We start from the raw sequence: 20,089 nt of genomic DNA on the forward strand, positions 1-20,089 counted from the left end.
TGTTTCCATTCCCACCTGTTTTTTCAATTGCTGTTGCACTTGCTCAGGCAGCCCCTGACACAAAATATGGTAAAATAATGCTACCGTTTTATCCCACGGTTCACAGGTCTCCTGCCACCATTTGTCCTGAATATCTTGAATATAAGCAACAGGATATTCATCCTCTCCCATTTCCCTAGTCATCAAACCCATATCTGATGTATCAGGATATTGCACCGTGAGCGCTATCCATACATCTGCTCTGCAATTATTAAATGGCGCTCCATCGTGTGTCATATTTTGCACAGTCACACCTGTGCATCCTGCTTGCTTCCAAATGTCGTCAGCTCTTTCCATTAGGATAGCGCTAGCAGCCCTTTTACATCACCTGTAGCTAATGTCATTCCTGATGTCATCCTTTCTAACTCATAAATCAATTTCCCTGCACCAGCAGTTAAACTCAGCAATTTACATCTTAAATTTTCTTTATCCATTTGCTGACATGGTATATATTGTGGTCGTCCTCTCCTTTCTCCAATAATGGGAATTGTGAAAATCCTGGTTCATAATCATATTTACCTACACTTCTTGTCTTCAAGGCGGAGCTAGCCTCGCCCATTTGTTTCCTTCCTGGTAATGATCTTAACCTGCTTACATATGGTGGGGATATATATACTGTGCACTACGCGATCGTACTTGAAGTCGCCCAGTATAGGGTGTTGATTCTGGTGTCCTTTCTTTAGGGTCCTCTAAATCAGACTATTTTACCCCTTTCTCTATACTTGATTCCTTTAAAAACCTGCATGTGCCCTCTCTTCGCGCCCTCTCATTCTCCTCCCTTTCTTTGTCTGACATCATTATGCCCCAGCTTGTGTGACTATTGTCTTCTTCCCCGCCATCAAGGTCTAACTTATTTAAAGGCAACATTCCATACTCATCTGTTATAACATCATCTAATCTGCCTTCATTTCCCTTTAATAGGGATCCTTCAACATTCTCTTGAGTTTTATACCTGCCTTTGTCCCTCATTTGCCTGTATAGCTTCCCAAGTCTCTGATCTATGTGTTTCTGTATCCTGCCCACCAGCCCATGAGATCTCGGCATTCCTTGCAGCTCCCTGTGGGGCTGTTGTGACCCTCTCTCTTCGTCCAGTCGTTCTTGTGCATCAATTGACACTATGGTCCTATAGCATAAACATTCTATATCATTGGGCCTCACTACACGGTAGGTGGTAGGGGATTACCGGCACCGGTAAGGGCACTGGTGCCGGTAATCCCTTACCGCCCTACTACGAGGTCCCTTAGCGGGTCCCTCCCCTAACGCCTGGCTTTACCAGGCGTTAGGGGAGGGACCCGCTAAGGGACTTCAGAGCTAATAACGGTACCGCAAATTGCAGTACCGTTATTAGCTCCATCCCCATTCCCATTGAGCCCTCTGGGGGCTCAAATGGGAATGGGGAATGGTTCCCGGAATGGGGACTTACTGGGTCCTCCAAGGTCAGAATGACCCGGTAAATCCCTATTCCGGGAACATGGACCCGGAATGCAGTAAGGGGGTAGCCATGGTGCTAATAGTGCCATGGCTACCCTCTTCCGTATAATGAGGCCCATTGTCTTTTAAACCCCTACTTTTGTTAATTTCTTCTTCTCTTCTCCTCATCTCCCTCAATTCATCTTCATCTCACCTTGTTGCAACCTACATACTTTCATTCTTTGGGTTTCTATCTCTTCTGGTTTCTTCTCCTCCAATGTCTACCTGCCTTTCCTTGCCTCATATCTTCTTCGTTCGTCCCTTCGCTTGCATTCCTTATCTCTCTTATCCTTGCATGCTCTTTCTTATTCCTTCTCTTTCTTTTCCCACTCGTCTCTCTCCTCTCTTTCTAAAATCCCACCAATGCCCTTATCAACTAGTTAAGCAATATTTGTCCTCCCATCCATTCATTCTGCACTATTGTCGTTCCCTTAGCTTTATCCTTTATTTCTTTCTGTTTCCCTGCTTCTTTCTCTATCTCCATTTGTCTATATTGTCTGTCCTTTCTCTCATCACACTGTTCATTTTCATCGCGTGTTGATATATTTTTGCTTTCTCTGCTCTAGCTCTCTTCTGCATTATCTTTGCTGATAACATACCTTGCCACTGCTTTTAATGACTTTAAAGGGTCAAATCCATTTTCCTCTGTATCTGCATTCTTCTCTTCAGGAGGGGAAAGAGGAAACAATGGCGTTTTATCCTCCCCTTTATGCTGATTGAGCCTAACACTGCCTATAGGCTGGATCTTCTTTCTCACTCTGGTACATTTTCCAAAGCCCTAAAATGACCAGCCTTTTCTGCAACCTGTTTCCCTTATATGTAACATGCGAATATGTCGGCATATGCCGCAATATGTCTTTTGACAGAGAACCCTCCTGAGGCTTATCTACTGTGTCGATATTGGTAATGTCCTATGTAAATGTAAAAGAGGTGTATCTCCCATGATGACAGATCTGTTTTGATCGTCAATAATTACCAGTTGTTTTATACAATTCTTTATTTTGTCAAATATACCAAGCCGGACAATTGACACAGACAGCATCAATTACTGTTTATAATCCCAATTAGGATATATTTTACTGCTTAACTTTTTTTATTTTAAAAATCTATGCAATGATATTCTGTTTCCAATTTCGTTTACACTTTGTGACCATTTTTAGTTTGTTGTTCTTTTATTATTAGTATTTGAAGAGTGTCTTCTTTATTTATATATTACTTTCCTTTAATTTTTCCCTTCCTGATTGACGTCAATCTCTTTGTCCAAATTTTCCCCAATCTCTTTAATTTTTTACTATTGTTTTATATTCATCTTTCTAGACACAACAAAAGATTTATATTAACAGTTTTATAACCCCACACGTGTGCACTTTTTTATTTTTATTGCGTACGTCTTCCTTTACTATCTTGGTAAATGTATCCCTTCTCTGTTTCACTCCATTTTGGAGTTTGATACTCACTCATCTGCGGGCCTTGCCTCAGGAATCCTTAACACCCTTTACTTTAGTGTGTACCTTTCTGTGCCTTTGGAACCAGGAATCAAGGTATCTAATTGTCTTCATAATCTCCCCAATAAATCCCGTTACTTTTTACACGTATTATTTACAACACACTCCCCCCTATTTTTGCCACTTTTGTTGTTCTACTTACACCCGTCATTTAGCTCGAGTCCTCTAGCATTGACTCTCCGTGAACCAACCAGTTCTCCTTCCGTTAATGGGGCACCCGTGGGGACCGGACAGTAATTTGGTCAAAGGGGGACCTGCCAACCAACTCTTCTTGCATGTGACTCTGCGTGCCGATTTCCACACAAAGCTCTGCGGTCTTCTGGCTAATGGCGAGAGTAGCCAAGCGTCTGGGGGTCTGGATCTGGCCTTGGTCGATTAGACTGTAACCATACACACCACTACCAAATAGGCTCTAGCAACTTCAAGCATCTATTTGTGCTAGATGAAATTACAATAATGATGTCAAACCAAATAATCGGACAAACTCAAAGAATATGGCAAAGTACTACTTTATTATCAATAAAGCAGGGAAAATTGGCAGACATCAGACTGATCCATGCACACTCACATAGCAGCTTGATTAATTGGAGGTCTTATACCCCAATATGCGTAATCTATGAAGTCAATCCCTTGTGGAAAAATTCAAAACCTATCATGGGAAGAGATTGGTTTAAGGGAACCTATCTACTTATAGAACATATAAGGATCAGTACATCATTGGCTACTCCTTATCTGTAGGGCATGCCTTGAACTACCTCTAAATACGTATGGTAGTGATTATAATGGACAAAACACCAGTGAATCGGTCTATGCAACAGTGTATGTTAGGTTGTACCTCAACCCACTGATTGGTTGGCATACTATCCCAACCTTGGACCATTGGATCTTTAGCAGCACATACGTGAAACAAAACTTAAATGTTTGAATCCCATCAGACTACCTCCCATTTTCCCAATTAGTCCATCATCTCTCATTGGTAGGCCATCAGCCAAAGTCTTCCATTTGTAGTTGACCTTGTTGCCTGCTTGCTTACCCTGGAACAGTCAAGGGAGTATGAGCACACCACTATCTTGGCTTAAGGCTCTAATGAATAGCCTTTGCTTACAACTTTGGAGTCACGTGTGAAGAGACCACGACTTTTTCAATTTCAGCCTTCTATTTACTGCTATGTGATTTAATTATGCCGGGTGCTGTTGCTCCTCTTGGCCTCTAGCACCTTGCCCAGTCATCTCACATGAACTTTGTACACTTTTAATTGACCAACAGTTTGGCTATCACAGATGTTTTCTTCTTCTTTTATCTATGAAGAATGTCCTACATTCAAAATGTATCCATGTACTCCCTCTGTGCTCTGTGCTTATCCTTTTAAAATAGCATCCTTAACCCTGGGCCAATCTTGACTCATCGTCGGCTCTGCACACAGCTGTTTTTCTGCGTCCCCTGATTCTACAGCCTCTGCCTGTCTCTGAGGTAGATTTGTTAAATTCAACGTGAGCCAGCCTCCATTTTCCTTCTATGGCTGTCCTTGCCACGTTATATATTCCTCTATAGCAAGCTTCTATATGTTTTCTTTCTACCTTGCATACTGTGTATTTACAGTTATTGGTCAGTAAGTTACTTCATCTTCATTAGATCCATGATTACTTTAGCTACATGTGCATGTTACTCTTAGTGCTTCAGTTACATCGTTAATTCTAAGTAATTTCATATCGTTTTAGCATAAGTTTGTATATCATCTTTATGACATCACTTTGTCCTCATCAGATCTCACTTTAACGTCCGTCCATGATGTCCATAGGTGCATTCTGACATCCTGGAATGCAACATCCTTCCATGTGGCATCCTTCCATGCGGCATCCTTCCACATCTTCAGTGCAAGGGTACACTCTATATGGCTGTCTGAGTGCATAACGTCTCTCATACACTCGATGTGGTATGGGAATAATGCAGGGGGTCCCTTTGATTGCTCTTCTGCGACTGTTCCAGTATGACAACAGTGAGTGGCGGGAACTGGCAAGATAGCGTCTACCTGCTCCTCTACAAACTCTTTAACCCAACAACATGTACAGTTTTCCTTCTTGGGTTCTTTTCCAACCTGCTTAAATAGAATACTTCAGCTACCTGTGTCACTCACAAGATACTCTTAATGTACAGAATTGTGCAGCTCCCTAGAAATGACAGAAACATTTAACTTCATAAATTACTTTGGGGGTTTACTTTATAACATATAGCACCTTGAATCCTGACCAGCCAATATGATTGGCAATACACTTTACATGAAGCTTAATTTAGATAACATGCAACACTTTTCTATTGGCAAAAGCAAATTCGCACATGCAACGCTCTTTACTTTTAATCTTCCTGCGCGCTTGGCAATGCTAGCAGTGCTGGAGCACAACAGACTTTTAAGAACAAAACACTTTTTAGATAGGTGGAACCCTTTTCCTTCACCACTATGCAATGAAGAATCTCTCTTCTATCAGGAGTCACTTTCCCACTCTCTGCAGAGATGTGCTTTTAAATCAGTGACTTAGCTCTGTTTAACTTTGGGAAGACACTTTTCCTATCCCACAAACCCAGATACTAATTTATGATTTGTAACCCCTCTGCTTTAAGGCAGGGTTCAGGGAGTGCTAAGCCATTCAGAATTTGGTTTTTAGATGCCACCTTTCCAGAACTTAATTTGCAAGAAAATAAGTGCCAGAGCCCAAATATTTTCTAGCACATCTGGGAAGTATTGTGTGGGCAACTCTTGGCCTGAAACTCTTGGCCTGATGTTGCCACCACAGAATGCTGCTTGCCACAGTGCCGGCATATTGAGGATTAAAGCTGAAACTCCCTCAGCTATTGTGGCTGTGGATGCACTACTCATGGGAGTTGTGCATATTATGCATACCACTAAACATAAAATAACATAACATACTGTTTTAAGACAAATGTCTGAGAGCTTCACAACATCATTGTTAACATTTTCCTCGGATTCTATTAGTGACAAGTAGAACATGTTGACCATCTACCACATGCTTTCTTCCGATGGTAAATTGATTGACAACTGCAGAAAAAATAATTACGGTTGGATTTACCAATCAAACACTGCAGCAACATTTTCGTCTTTAGGTTGGCACTTGTGACAGACACTCCTCATTAGCCAGTGGCCTTTTCCCTGGCTTTCCCTGCCCTGTTGGTGCTGCTGGCTGGTGACTGTCCGCTTGTTGTTAACCTACAGTTTTCTGGTAGTGTTGCTGGTTATTACAGTAGTGGAGCTGCACCAATGTTATGTAAATGACTGGAGCATTGTGTGAGCAAGGCCACCACAAGCACACAGTATTGTCACCTTCCAACTTATTATTGTAATCCATGAAAATGGATAACTAGCACTGCACTGCCCATTTGGGTCATCTGGTTCATAAATAACAATGAGCCGGCTGAGGACGAAGAGAATGTGCAGAGTGTTGTTGCTTGTTGTGTAAAACAACACATCATAATCAGAATGAGTTTGAGAAAATAAATGCTGTGGCTCAGAAATAAGTGCCGGGGCTGAGGCATGGCAAATACCACTAAACATTAAGCACTGCACTTTTCTCTTTGGGGGATTTTGGAGTTGGAAACAGGGATACCCACTTATTTTAAATGGCTATACCTTTAATCAGCGCTGGGAAAGAGAACAGATGTTTCAAACTCCCCCAAGCTCACCCATGTTCTTTAACTATATGTGAGTTAATTAAAGTAGTATTTAGTAAAAATACTAAGGATCTACTTGGTCTGTCCACCCAATCACCAAAGGGAAAGTATTAAAGGAAACAGATCCCCACAAGATCTGGTTCAGTTGGACATGTTTACTTGGAATATCTCTGGGTTTGGTGCTCAGGAAAAATCATCAAGGCTTCGAGATATTCAGGGGGAATATAGGGACTTGGTTAGTAGGCTTCTCCAGAATCCATACCTTTATTTGCCTCTCTAGGTTCCCTCCGGATTTTAGTCTTCCTCCTTGTCTAATCCACCTCCCAGACAATATTGGTTTTCCCGCTATTTTTCCAGTAGTCCAACTCAGATCATATCAGACAGCTCTCTTCCTTTATCATTGTTCGTCTCCTTATAAATCTTTAACCATTCCCCAAATTATCTAAATTAGGATGTGCCAGCTGTGAGAAACCAGAAGGTGTCTCACCCACTAGTCCCCGGGGATCTGTCATCCAGGTGGCCAGGACACGGTTATCGCTTTTGGATCAAGTTCCTGGGGGTGGACCAGTGCAGGAGGCTCACTTGGGTGAGGGGTCTTCCGGGAGTTGGAGTGGAACACTGGATGGTGAGATGCGGTATCCCCTTCCCTGTAACACCTGTATGGGAGCGAGGGTCCCCCAGGCACCCTCGCGCTGTACACTCCTCAGTACGGGACTTGGACCACGTGCCTCCAGTAGTGGGGTTGCCCCTTGCCCTTATGTAAAGTTAACCACGGTTGACCGCTACATAGATGGGACTACTGAGCAGGACACGGGGCATCCATCTTTTGTGCCCCCTTTCGACTCTTGGGTAAACAGGCCTCACTGCGATAGTACAGCAAGGCTCAGCTCCCCCTTCCACCGCAACAGCCAAGGACAGAGACACACACAAGGCACGCAGGCAGCTGGCTGGCTCCCACCCTTGCACTCCCCCTGCGAAGGAAAGCTCCGCAATCCCATTCTCATGCTGTAGCTGGAGAAAGTTGCAACAACCAATATGATACAGTTTTCTTCCTCTGAGATCACTGCTAGCATGAGAACCAGCATGTGAACCAGGATGAGCTAAGCACTTTTTGCTCGTTCGTCCCCATAAACGTGCAAGCCACCCACCCCCATTTAGAGTAATTTATTGCCGTCCTGACCCTGCGCTCCCTGTAAGGTATTTCTTTCAAGTGCCATACCCTCGCCTGCGCTGCGAAACCCACCCAACATACCCACTACTAACCTTAAGCACTTTGCCACAATATATGTTCTTACTTATACTAATAGGTCTAAAGCTTAGGAGATATGTGAAACACAGCTTGACTCTTTTTACATGCACAATAAAGGTCAAGGCCTCCAATTAAAGCTACGAATGACCCAATTGTACTGACAATAAATAATATGTGTGATTTGTGTAGAAATATGAAAAGAAGTATAAAATGTTTAGATGATTTGTTATTTACTGTTTTACGAATGCAACATATTAGTTTAGGTAGTGACCACAGTGACCGGACCCTGACCTGCGTGGAGCACAAGATATTTGACGTCCATCATCTCGTCAGCCACTCAGCCAATCAGAAGGAAGAGATGCCACCCACACCTACAGCACCACACCGCCTGGCCAATCGGGTCCATCTTGTATTTTTTGTTAGAGTTACTTTAATTGATATATATATGAGTGATGATTTAAATGGGGTGGGCATTTTTTTGGGTTATTTCCTAGCTGGAGAAATAAACCATCCTTTGAACTATTGCAACCGGTTCTCAGTGCCTCCTTCCCCGACAGGGGTTGTGTTGGTTATTTTATGTTCTCTTACACATAGTAAGCCGGGGAAAGGCACCTACACACCTTTACCCCATCCTACCAGGTAGGATACCTAGGAACTCCACCTCCCTTTTACAACACAAACACTTTCACACAGACAACCCGCGATGGGAGAAACACACAGGCGGTATACCTGACGTGTCCCAATACAATGGTCAGGCGAGCTCAGGCAATTATTGAACATCACACACACCTGACTCCCATTAAGCTTCCCCACATGGATAAAAGGCGGAGCACAAGAGAGCACTCTGAGCGAGGCAAAGCACGCAAGGAAATAGCAGTTTTGGGACGACAGCTGAACTCAAGAAGAAAGACAGCAAAACAGAATGGGATTGCAAGGAAGGAAATTCCCTTGACCTTTTCGACAAGGAACTGTTACTTTCCAGAACCCTTGAAAATAGAAAGCATAAGACCAGGACACCAGGATAAACAATTCTGCAGTGTGTGTTGGAGCGACCGGGGTCCTCCCGCGTCAGCAATGAAGTCGGGGGGAATCAGCAGCCGCCGTGGTACCATCATTGGCTCCAAGAACAAAGCTGCGTCAGTGAAATCAACACAGCTAGTGAGTTGGGGAGACCGATGCAAGACCGGTCTGTGTTGAAGCCAAGGCTGCAATCGGGAAACATTGTATGGCGAGCGCTGGAACATTGTTTGAGACGCATGTGATAAAAGACACAAGTAATGTTGAACTGCTCATGAGTGATTGAACTTTGAAACCAAGATACAATACCTTTGACAGAGGGGTCCGGCACTGCATGTGTGCTCAATTGAAGGTCTCTGGAAGGTATCGAGCTGAGAAGTGGCAAAGTGAAAGAGTTGTAAAGAATTGTGAATCGAAGTGGTCCTGCGATGGGTCAAGCAAAATCCTGCGCACAGTTAAAAGTCTTCGATGTTGATACAGTAAAGAAAGTTTGTGCTAAAGTAGATAAATTGGTCGGAGCCGGGCAGAGGAAGACTGATTGAAGGTTATGAGTTAAAGTGGGTCTGAGCCCTGTGGAGTGGAACCCCGGGTGAACAGTGAACCACCTGAGAAATTGGACATGTGAAAGTACTGAATACATTGTGTTAAAGTGGGTCTGAGTCCGGCGGAGGGGGACCCAAGGTGAATAGTGAATCATCTGAGAAATTGTGTACATGTGAAATCCTAAGAAGGAAGGCACTTTAATGTTTGTTTGTTGCATCAGGCCCTCTGAAATAAGAGACTTTGAAGGGCAAAGAGACTTTGGAACAGAAGGCCCTGATGCTGAGGTTTTGAACTGCATCCTTGTGCTAAAGAAGCCAGAGAGTGTGCTATGCTTGAGTGTGCTACCTTGTCCCGTGCTGAAAACGTGGGGAAGGGGAGCTAATGGCTCAGATATCCTGACATATAATTTCTTGAGCACTTTTCTTTTGCGTAACATTGTTTGCCACACTATTTGTATTTAGAGGTATGGATTGGCAATAGGTTTATTAGTATAGGCCCTTTTATTTTGACAAGACTCTACTAGGACTGCTTTATTATTATTTGATGGTCATAGCTTGCTCCCATCTTTAGATTTAGGGTTAGATAGGCATTTTTCAAACCAAATTGAAGTTCAATAAACACACTTGAACTGTGGTCACTTGTGTCTGTTTTACTGTTTGATACCATGCCTTCCTTACACAGCTGATTATTCTGGTTGAACATCTATTATCCACCCCCATTTCAATGATTGGTTCCTTTAGTTCCAAGGAATCACCCCTGTGAGTTATGACTCCACCCCTTTGAAAATGCATTTCTGACCAGGTAAATTTAATTTACAAACAAGAGTCAAAAACGTAATGTTTCCGAAATGGTCTTATCATGCCGGACTTAATATAATGCGTCTCATTTCGGCACAAGGTTGCAGGTTCGAATGGCAGATTTTTGCAATGTATTCAACAAAGATGACAAGTATCAACAAGATTTTCTACATGGATGTCTATTTCAACGAGCTATCATCTCCCCAAAACTCCACTTTGAATAATTTCAGCTCATAACTTCAGTTCCCAAGGTCATAGTTTTATGAGAGTTGAATCATTGGATGGAGCTTTACATGATCTTTTGTCAAAGATATTTGAATGATTTCTGTGAGAGCTATGGTTCCGGAGACAATGGTCAAAGTATGATCCTTACGCAAAACAGAAGAGGTGATGATTGGAAGGTTTGTAGCTAATCCTAAACTCTGGCATCACTCTGTGCCACCCTCCAGACCATAGGTCTTTGTCTACCAAGCCATTATAAAAGGGGAAAGACCATATGCAAATCAGGGTTGATCCCACCCCAAAACAGGCAGTCCAGCCTGAACTGCTTGGCCACATCACTTCTGCACGAGACCACACGCATCCCCAAACATGTTTTGGCCTTGTTGGGCCTCATCAGTGAGGAGTATCTTGGGTCCCGTTTTTTGGTTATAGATTGTCTCCCTACATGAGAGAGGGTATGCCCAGATGTGGCTCTCTTGCTTGATGCATCATAGGGAGCTAGGATGCACCTCACTGATGAGTCCCAACAAGGCAGAAACATGTCTGGGGTTGCTTGTGTTTCCGTGCAGAGGGGACCTGGCCTAGCAGTTCGGGCTGGGCTGATCCCATTGGTGGCAGTACCTGACTGATTTGCATATGGCTGGCCCCTTTTTGCAATGGCGCTGTCGGGCTAAAAGACGGTGGTGTGGAAGGTTGCCCAGAACAGTGCCAGTGGTTCAGATTAATTCAAAAACTTCCACCCATCACTTTTTTGGTTAAAGTATGAGCATGCATACAATCACATGCATACAATCCTATGTAAAAGTAATGACATTCTTATTTTTCCCTTCTATTAACTGGCATGTTTTTTGTTCCCAAGATCTGTATGTAGGCCTGGCCTTTGGCCTTCGTTGACCCAGGCCTGCCATAAAAGCACTTAATATGTCTTTCTCCCAGGGCTAATTACCATCTGTCCTTATCTTCCTTGAGCTGAGGAGGTAACTCCACCCCCTCACCAGTGTAGCAGTTTCCTGTAACTTGTCACATGTCAATTAGATCCTATAATTCACCAGGAAACAAATATGAATTCTACATATTTTTAAGAGCTGGCTTCCATTAACTCAGTCTTTTGTTTTCCCAGTGGCCATCTGTTCACCGTATGAAACCTTAGTCCGGCACAAGCCCCGCCCCTTTCCTTGGCTCTGTGAGCTTCAAAGACATTCCCTGATATTTGAATAAGGTAAGGGTGAGGTATGCAAACCCTGGGCCTTCAAATCTAATGAGAAAATGTATTTTTGGACTAAGCACAGTTTTTTCGACATGGACAGAAAACTGGTATTTTTGAATTTTGCAATTCCTTTACACATTGGCCTGCTTTAAAATCTCACATCATGCCATCAATGTCCAACTTCACATTATAATATACATTTGAATAATTCAGGCCAGGGGGTTTCCTATGTAAACAGTTCCTTTCAACTCAAACTGCAAAATGTATGCATTTCTATGGCAGCACACTTAATTTGAATCTTCCTGTTTCTGACAAAACTGTTGGTATATTTTGCAGTGTTGACGTTTTCATGTTGGCCTTTCAGTCTGCCAGTCAATAGTGTGCTTTCAAATTACAGGAAAGTATTTCTGCATATTTAGGCCCAAGTTAGCCAGACAGAGTTTCCTTTTGTCCTTGGGGCTGCATTTAAACTCTACACAGTTCATTTCAATTCATATTCCACATTCCAACTCCCGGGAGGAATGGAATATGGAATGTGACACCGTAATGTCACACATTTCCTCCCTCCAGAACTTGCAGAGCAAAATTGTAAAACACAAATTGCTGAAAATATTAACTTTCTCTCTAACTTAACCACAAAATGTACACAAAACAATATATGTACCGTAGAAACAAACACAATGTCCGCATAAGGTAAACTTAATCTTTATACCACACTGTTTGATGACCACTCTTTTCCTCAAACATCCTTGCATGCTGCTCCCCACAACATTGTAACTCAGAAGCCTTTCAACCTCTTGCCTCAGAGTACATCCCAGTCCATTATCTTCTCATTACTTCCATTCACCATTCCATCCCACATACAGTCGACATATTACTGGGAAATGTCCTTTGCTCTTTCAATTTAGTTGTTCTATCAAATTGCCACTTGCTCACCCTGTCCAGATTCCATTTAGAACCATCCGCCACCCTGACAGCCTTCTAATACACGTCCTTGACCTCTATTGGATCTGAGAGTTTGGATAAACCTTTCTTTACCTCATTTCCCTTCCTGATCCTCACCCAATCTCCCCTTTCCAAAACATTGACAATAACTTTCTCCTAACCCTTCTTCCCTGCATACTTCCTTTGACTTTTCAAAATGCGCTTTCTTACTTGTTAATTTCTGTTGTAAAGTGACTTCCAGGCTTTCTTGGATAACTTCTTAAGTTTATTACGGGTACTTAGGTCACATATACATTAAGATAAATACATGAGAGTATGGACAGGACACAGCACTGGCCCCATCACCCAGGCAGGGGAGCTCTAACTGCATCAGTGTGGAACCCTCTGATCAAAATTCCAACATTCACACATCAACACTCCATGTGACATCACAGGTTCACAGCATCCACAGACAGTCACTACATGGCACATCTCCTTCCTTTACCAGATTACACACACACACGGAATCATGGGCTATGACACTTCACAACACAACATAGCACTCAGGGTCACACTGATACGACGAGGAAACAAATGGTACACCTTTTTAAAGAGAGGTGTAACTCAAGGCAAATATTTTAATCTCATACTGACCCTGGAGGTGCCTCCTCCCTGACTTCTTCATACTACTGACGGAGGCGCTACCCCCTAATAACCTTTGTGGCACTCACCCACACTCACTTTATACTACTGACGGAGGCGCTACCACCTTGATAACCTTTGTGGCACAGAACCACACTCACTTCATACTTCTGATGGAGGTGCTACCCCCTAATAACCTTTGTGGCACTCACCCCCACACACTTCATACTACTGATGGAGGCACTACCCCTTAATAACCTTTGTGGCACTCGCCCAACTCACTTCATACTTCTGACGGAGGCTCTACCTCCTATTAAACGTCACACTTCTGACGGAGGCGCAACCTCATTCTAACACACACACTCTGGGTGCTACCCATATCACAAGTTCTCTGACCCACACCTTACTTACACCTCCCCTCTCGAGCTCTTTGCTCCTCTTCCTCCAACTCCCTCAGGGTCAGTCGTTTTTCAAAGAAACGAGATGGGGTAGATCTCTGTCTTCGGCTGGGGCCTCCCTCTGCAATAGCCTCCCTGCCACTCTAAAACTTGAGGAGAACCTTCTCTGGTTCCGGAAGCACCTCAAGACCTTCCTCTTTTCTTCTGCCTTCGCTCCCCCTCGCTCCTGCTTATCTGTTCTCTCTTGGCACTGTGCACCTGGCCACCCTCTGTCCTTCGGGCCCAGGTACCTGCTCACCCTGCCACCCTCCCGCACTGCCTCCGAGCCACCCCTTGCACTGGGGTCTGTATCTGTACCCATACAGCCCCCCCCTTTTCTTCCTGCATTTATCAGACCTACCCTGTCTGCTGCTTTAAACCTAGCACTTGCAAATTGCTGGCTGCATTACCACTGTTTGTTGCCTTTATTATTTATTTATCTGTTTCTCCTCTGCTTCGCACTTTCCATTTCTCCCTCCTTCCATGCACTTTTCCCCTCACCCTCTCCCATGCACTTGCGCGTTCTCAATGTCACTGGGGCTAGTAAGATTGTTCTCCCCTGTTCCCCTCCCTTGCCTTGTTGTGCTCTGAAACACTTTTGTATGAGCGCGATAGACATAAAATATCAATCAATCAATCAATCAATCAATGCTGACATTACACTATACCATTACAACAGAGATGCAGTTAAGATTCACATGCATTGTAACATCCTATATTTAAAACTTATTACTGCTGCAATAACAGTCCTTATAATAGGTCCATTAACACCCTGCGCATTCTTAGAAAGTCCATGTTGCTTTTAAGCAACCTACTACCATGACCTATAAAATGCACCTCAATGTTCATAGCCCGTCCTTGGCTTTACCTGGAATTGCTCAAATAAGGTTATACTAACTCCAAATATAACCAAACGCATGCATTCCACTTCCAGATTGTTAAACACATTTAAACCTTTCTGCTAAGAGTCCATGGGTGCCTCGCATCCGTAACCTGCAAATACCTCAAATTTGGTTAAATCTAACATTAACCTTTTAAGATCCTTGCAATCACTCACGCACATACAATACATCACTGCAGCAGTTCGAATAGTAATTCTTGTCAGTGCCTCATTCTTAAACTATACACTGAAACAGATTTCAGTACTTAAAGGATACTCGTGTTTCCTTTCTTCTTCTTTCCATAGTCCCAAACAATATGGAACGCACCTTGTCTGCGTTGCGCCCCATTGGAGCCACCTTGCGGCACAGACCAACCTCTCCTTGCACCAACAGGCTTATGCAGCGCAACTCTTTGCGCCTCCAGTCACAATCCGCGGCTCTCTCCAGACCATTTCCCTCCTTATGGCCCAGAACGGCATCACCCATTAAGTGGCAGCACTGTACCACGTTTGTGTCGCCTTCTTTCCGTGTCAGTTTATCCCTCCTATCTCATGCTTCCTTACGTGAGATCTCCGGACGCACAGAGGGTCCTTTACCCTGCATTAGCTCAACAGCATAAACCCGAAGTCTTCCTGCGTATTACAACCGCTTAGCGTACGCAGTCACAAAGTGAACATTGGATCAATACATTCCACTCCAATGCCAACTCCTGTGTGGACCCTTCTGACGTCATCAATCGTTCTCCGGCTGCAACAACTCACAGAGCTCTCTCATTTCAACCACCGCACACAAACGGTGAGACCGTTACTTCTCATCTGCATCTGACTGCGTATGCGATGCAGTCATACGATCTCCATAAAACGGGGTAGACTCTTCACAATCTACATCATAGCAACATCGGTGCCCAGACCCTTCAATCACACAAAGGAAAAACATGCTCTTCTCCTAGGATTTACATCTCTTCACCAAGCATACAAGGCGCTTCCCTTCTCTAGCTCTAGCTTGGGTGAATGGAGCTCCGCAGCTCTCTTCGACCATGGAGACACTCTCCTGGCACAACTCCCAACGTGCACATAAGCCATGCACACTCCCTGTGGGGCACCTATGGGAACATCAGCTTCTCATCATGTGGGCGCAGCTTCCCTTCATTTCCTTATGGAATCGCTCCTCCCTTCTGTAGTTATGGGACGCCTTGCCTTCTTCTTCTCTTAAGAACACAACTGCCCTCTTTACTTCAACAAGCTTGACTCCTCTCTTCAAACAGACTTCTTCACCTTAAGGGCCTAGCTCACTTCTTGAGCTTCCCTTCATGGCCCTCCCTCTTACTTCAGCCCCTGGACCCAGCTCTCCCTCAACCTCATGGATAGCTGATCCCTCCTTTTTAGGGGCTTTCTTCCTCTTCCTTTATGCCCTCGGTGATGGGTCTTACTTGTCTTTTGGGGGCAGTGTTGTCCTTCTTGTCCATTTCCTTCCTGCACCCCCCGCTGCAGGCTTCTTCAGCTTTCTTCAGTTTCTTGCACGCAGGTTCTCCTTTTTAAGACCAACTCATTGCCAATGTTGTAAAGTGACTTCCAGGCTTTCTTGGATAACTTCTTCAGTTTATTACAGGTACTCCGTCACATATACATTAAGATAAATACATGAGAGTATGGACAGGACACAGCACTGGCCCCATCACCCAGGTAGGCGAGCTCTAACTGCATCAGTGTGGAACCCTCTGATCAACATTCCAACATTCACACAGCAACACATCATGTGACATCACAGGCTCACAGCATCCACAGACAGTCACTACATGGCACATTTCCTTCCTTTACCAGACTACACACAAACACACAGATGCTACTACATAACACATCTCCTTCCTTTACCAGACTCAACACACACACACAGATGCTACAACATAACAATTTCTTATCTCACCACCACCTCTCATCTCATTAACCCAACTAGGGTTACGTTTTGTGTTGGGTTCTCTGTCCCACATCAACTTGAATGGTGATACTCCTGCAATGCTGTTGACATGCATCTGAATACTTCTTACTCTTCCTGCCACCTTAACATCATTGCCATTTCTCGTTGTCTGTTCAATAGTCTCCACCAGCACAGGATTATACCTTTCCATCCACCCATTAGAATGGGGATGGTACAAAGCAGTACATTTCCACTTCATTCCAACTTCTTCAGTGTATGCAATAGCCTGTTTCCCTTTGAACTGTCCCCCGTTGTCACTCATGACAACCTCTGGGTATCCTTCTGTCCTGCTCTTCCGTTTTAGGAACTTTATAACCTCTCCTGACCCTGAATCTCTCACTTCTATCTCACTTTGTAAAATAATCCACCAGGACCAACAAGATTCTCAAATCAAGCTTCAAAATTATGATACAGTCGCCACACGTCAATCCTAACTTGTTTCTATGCACCACTGGGGGACGTGACAGGTTTGATATCCAATTTCCTGACCTTACAGCTTTTGTCTGAATTCTGACACTCCCAACTATTTCTCGCACTCCTCACGATACTCGCATCCATACAAGGCAATCAATATCTTTCTCTAACCCGTTGCATTGTCCCGTTATTCCCGGGTGCCTCTGGTGAGCAAGAACGATTATATTGTTCCTCATAACCATCGGTGGAACCAGTTTCATTCCTCTCAGCAATATGATGTTTTCTACAGATAGTTCTTCTTTGTCTTCTCATCCGCACCTTGAACTGCTGATATTCTGTCCTTGTTTCGACACACAACTGCGAAAAGCCCCCGCCTTTTGCATAGCATACACATTTTATTCAATGCTGGACAACATTTGAGCTGGCATTGTGTCCTATTCTTCTGCAACTAAAACTCTGGTTACACCCAACTTCTTCTGTTCCTTTTCTAGAGAAATATTATTTATTACTCACGTTTTTTGATTGTGCAAGCCGCCTCTCCTTCACCCACCTATTCCAGTTCGCTTCAATTCACATTCCACATTTCAACTCCCGGGAGGAATGGATTCGGTAATGTGACACCATATTTGTGGAGTGTGACAAGGTAATGTCATGATTTGCTGCTCCAATGAATCGGGGCTTACCTAAGTGTAAAGCAACACTAAAAACCGATGTGCGGTTCATTGTTTCTGTAAAGTGGCTGAAGGCTGTAAAACATAGCACATGATTATTAATCTTGGCCCTGCTAAGATGGTGCAGAAGCAATAGTCAAAACTAAAACTAACTATTACACGGAAGCAACAATGAGAGCTGGGGCTGCACTGGCCTTCATGTTTGGCCAAGTTAAGAAAAAGACATTGGCACATCACAATTTGCACATCAATATTGATCCAATAGTTGTGAAAACTTCACCACAGAAACATTGATGAATACATTTCCAATGTTCGCATCTCTTTTTAGGAAGTGGTAAACTAAGTAATCAATTGTCATTATCTTGTGTAAACATAGGGTTTTGACATTACAAGTTATCTCAAACTTTTCTGCATACTTTTATTCCGCCCCATCATTTCAGCTAGACTACAAACTTGAGAATGCAGATTTATTGGAAAGTCCACAATATCTCCCAGCCGCATTACCCCTATCTGTCATTGCCAACACACTGCTCTTCACCATCATAGGGTCATCCCCTTTTTTAGGCTAGGGTGCAACACATCTCTGAGGAATACACACCCCACCTTTAATCTTTTCTGCTCCGTGTTTCAGCATGAAGAATCACCTGCAGGGTTGCATCATCACTGATCCTGAAGCCCTGGTGCCATGCCAAAACCTGGTGAGTTTGTGTCTGTTGGTGGCTGTGGAAGGGAGATTTTCACTGAAGATTGTGTGAGAATAGTTTGGGTCTTGAGCAAGACAGCAAGGTAAACCTCTTTGCGGAATGAGCTGGGATTCTAGCCCCTGCCCAGACCAATGCCCGATGAAAGCCTGACAAAAGCTTTCTTGCCCAGCACAAGTGGGCCCTGCCATGAAGAACAGAATTCCCAGCAGGCCACTTAGCACAGCACCTGAGCTCACCATAGTAGAGTGAGTTTGAGGCATCCCTCAACCTTCCAACCAACATGCTAAGCAAAGCCAAATGGATGAATGCGGACCCAAATATTATGTAGCCCTTTCTCTGAACCAAAGGTTCTTACCTCTAATAACCCATAGCTCTTGCTTATGCTAATTTTCTGGAGTTTGCAGGCTGCCTAACCCTTCCCCCTCAGCGACCAACTCACAAATGCTTATTTTGCTGCACATCGGCTTTGCTGTTTCAATGTGAGAGAGAGAGAGAGGGGGAGGGACTGGCAGGTGCAGTGTGAGCTACTGAAATGGGACCTGTATGCAATAGGCCAGTCGTGGGAGCGCAGGGTTGCAGGTTTGTTTGCCTTCTCTGCCTATTATTCAGTGTGCATGTCTTCTGCATGCAAAGTATAGCAGAGCCCTCAACTGTAGACAGTTGTCCTAAGGGTTGATAGACTATTTATAATACCCATTCCCCCTCTTGCACTGCAACCCATAGAATACAGCCGAGCCCCATGAAGAATTCGGTCCAGTTATCACATGGTCACTGACATAGGAGCCGTGTCTGCACCTGAACACAATGTTCTGCATGATTTTCATAATGTTTTGAACTAGTCACCTCTGCTAGAAATTGAACAGTCACCTAGTTCTGTTTACTGTTCGCGTGCAATTTAATGCCCTTTTAATTTCAATGCTTACACAGACTGCCGTCTTCCGAAGGGCCTCCCACACCACAGCGATTCAAAGCCATAACTATGACAGTAGACGCTATACAAATATCAAAAAACATAACATACTATTGTACCCAAGTGACATGAGCCCATATCCCAATCTTCTTACGAGGCAGTGTCATTAAATGACTTTGCCTTACACTGCGATATTGCAAATACCAGTTGATGAGCTGAAAATAAAGCAAATCAACTATTTCTTGTTGACTTTTTATGCACCCGGTCTTCCATTATGTGTGCAATAGACAATATAGAAACAGTTTAGATACACAACAAAGGGACATAATACTGATTAGAAAATGGAGGTTTGGCCTATCATTGGTAAATGTACTCAGATACAAAATAGAACTGGAGTGTTTACCTGCAAAAACGTTCCACAAGCATATTCCAGCGGGGCCTTTAATGGAGCGATATGGAACTTTTATAATGTTGTGGATGCAGAATCCAAAACTAACCAGGGAAAATGCCATGGCCGTACAAAGGAAAAGGATGATGGTCACGTGCAGCGCCGTGTTCAGCTTTTTCACCATATGTGGAAAGACTGTTAAAAAAGAAGGCATGTGTTACACCTCCAGTAGTCAAGGTGGGACAGCTTCAGGAAAACAAAAATACATTTGACATTAATTTTATCACTCTAAATTGATAATTACCATTTTTCCAAAACTTAGTACATTAGAATGCTATAACCGTTGTATCTGTAGGAACTGGTTGCTAACAAATCTCCCCTGCTTGTCTTAGCGTCATACAGACAGCATAATCT

General features: G+C 43.6%; 1 protein-coding gene across 1 annotated transcript in view; it reads right to left on the reverse strand.

Moving 5' to 3' along the window:
- The window catches only part of CLRN2 (clarin 2), a 211,175-nt gene that overhangs the window by 94,454 nt on the left and 96,632 nt on the right, over positions 1-20,089 (reverse strand). Inside the window, exon 2 of the mRNA XM_069630335.1 lies at positions 19,691-19,870. Within this exon, the coding sequence (XP_069486436.1) occupies positions 19,691-19,870 (180 nt within the window). The remainder of the gene's footprint in view (positions 1-19,690; positions 19,871-20,089) is intronic.

Source organism: Ambystoma mexicanum, chromosome 6q (genome assembly GCF_040938575.1).
Source record: "Ambystoma mexicanum isolate Mex_15411 chromosome 6q, UKY_AmexF1_1, whole genome shotgun sequence".
NCBI classification, from domain to species: Eukaryota; Metazoa; Chordata; class Amphibia; order Caudata; family Ambystomatidae; genus Ambystoma; species Ambystoma mexicanum.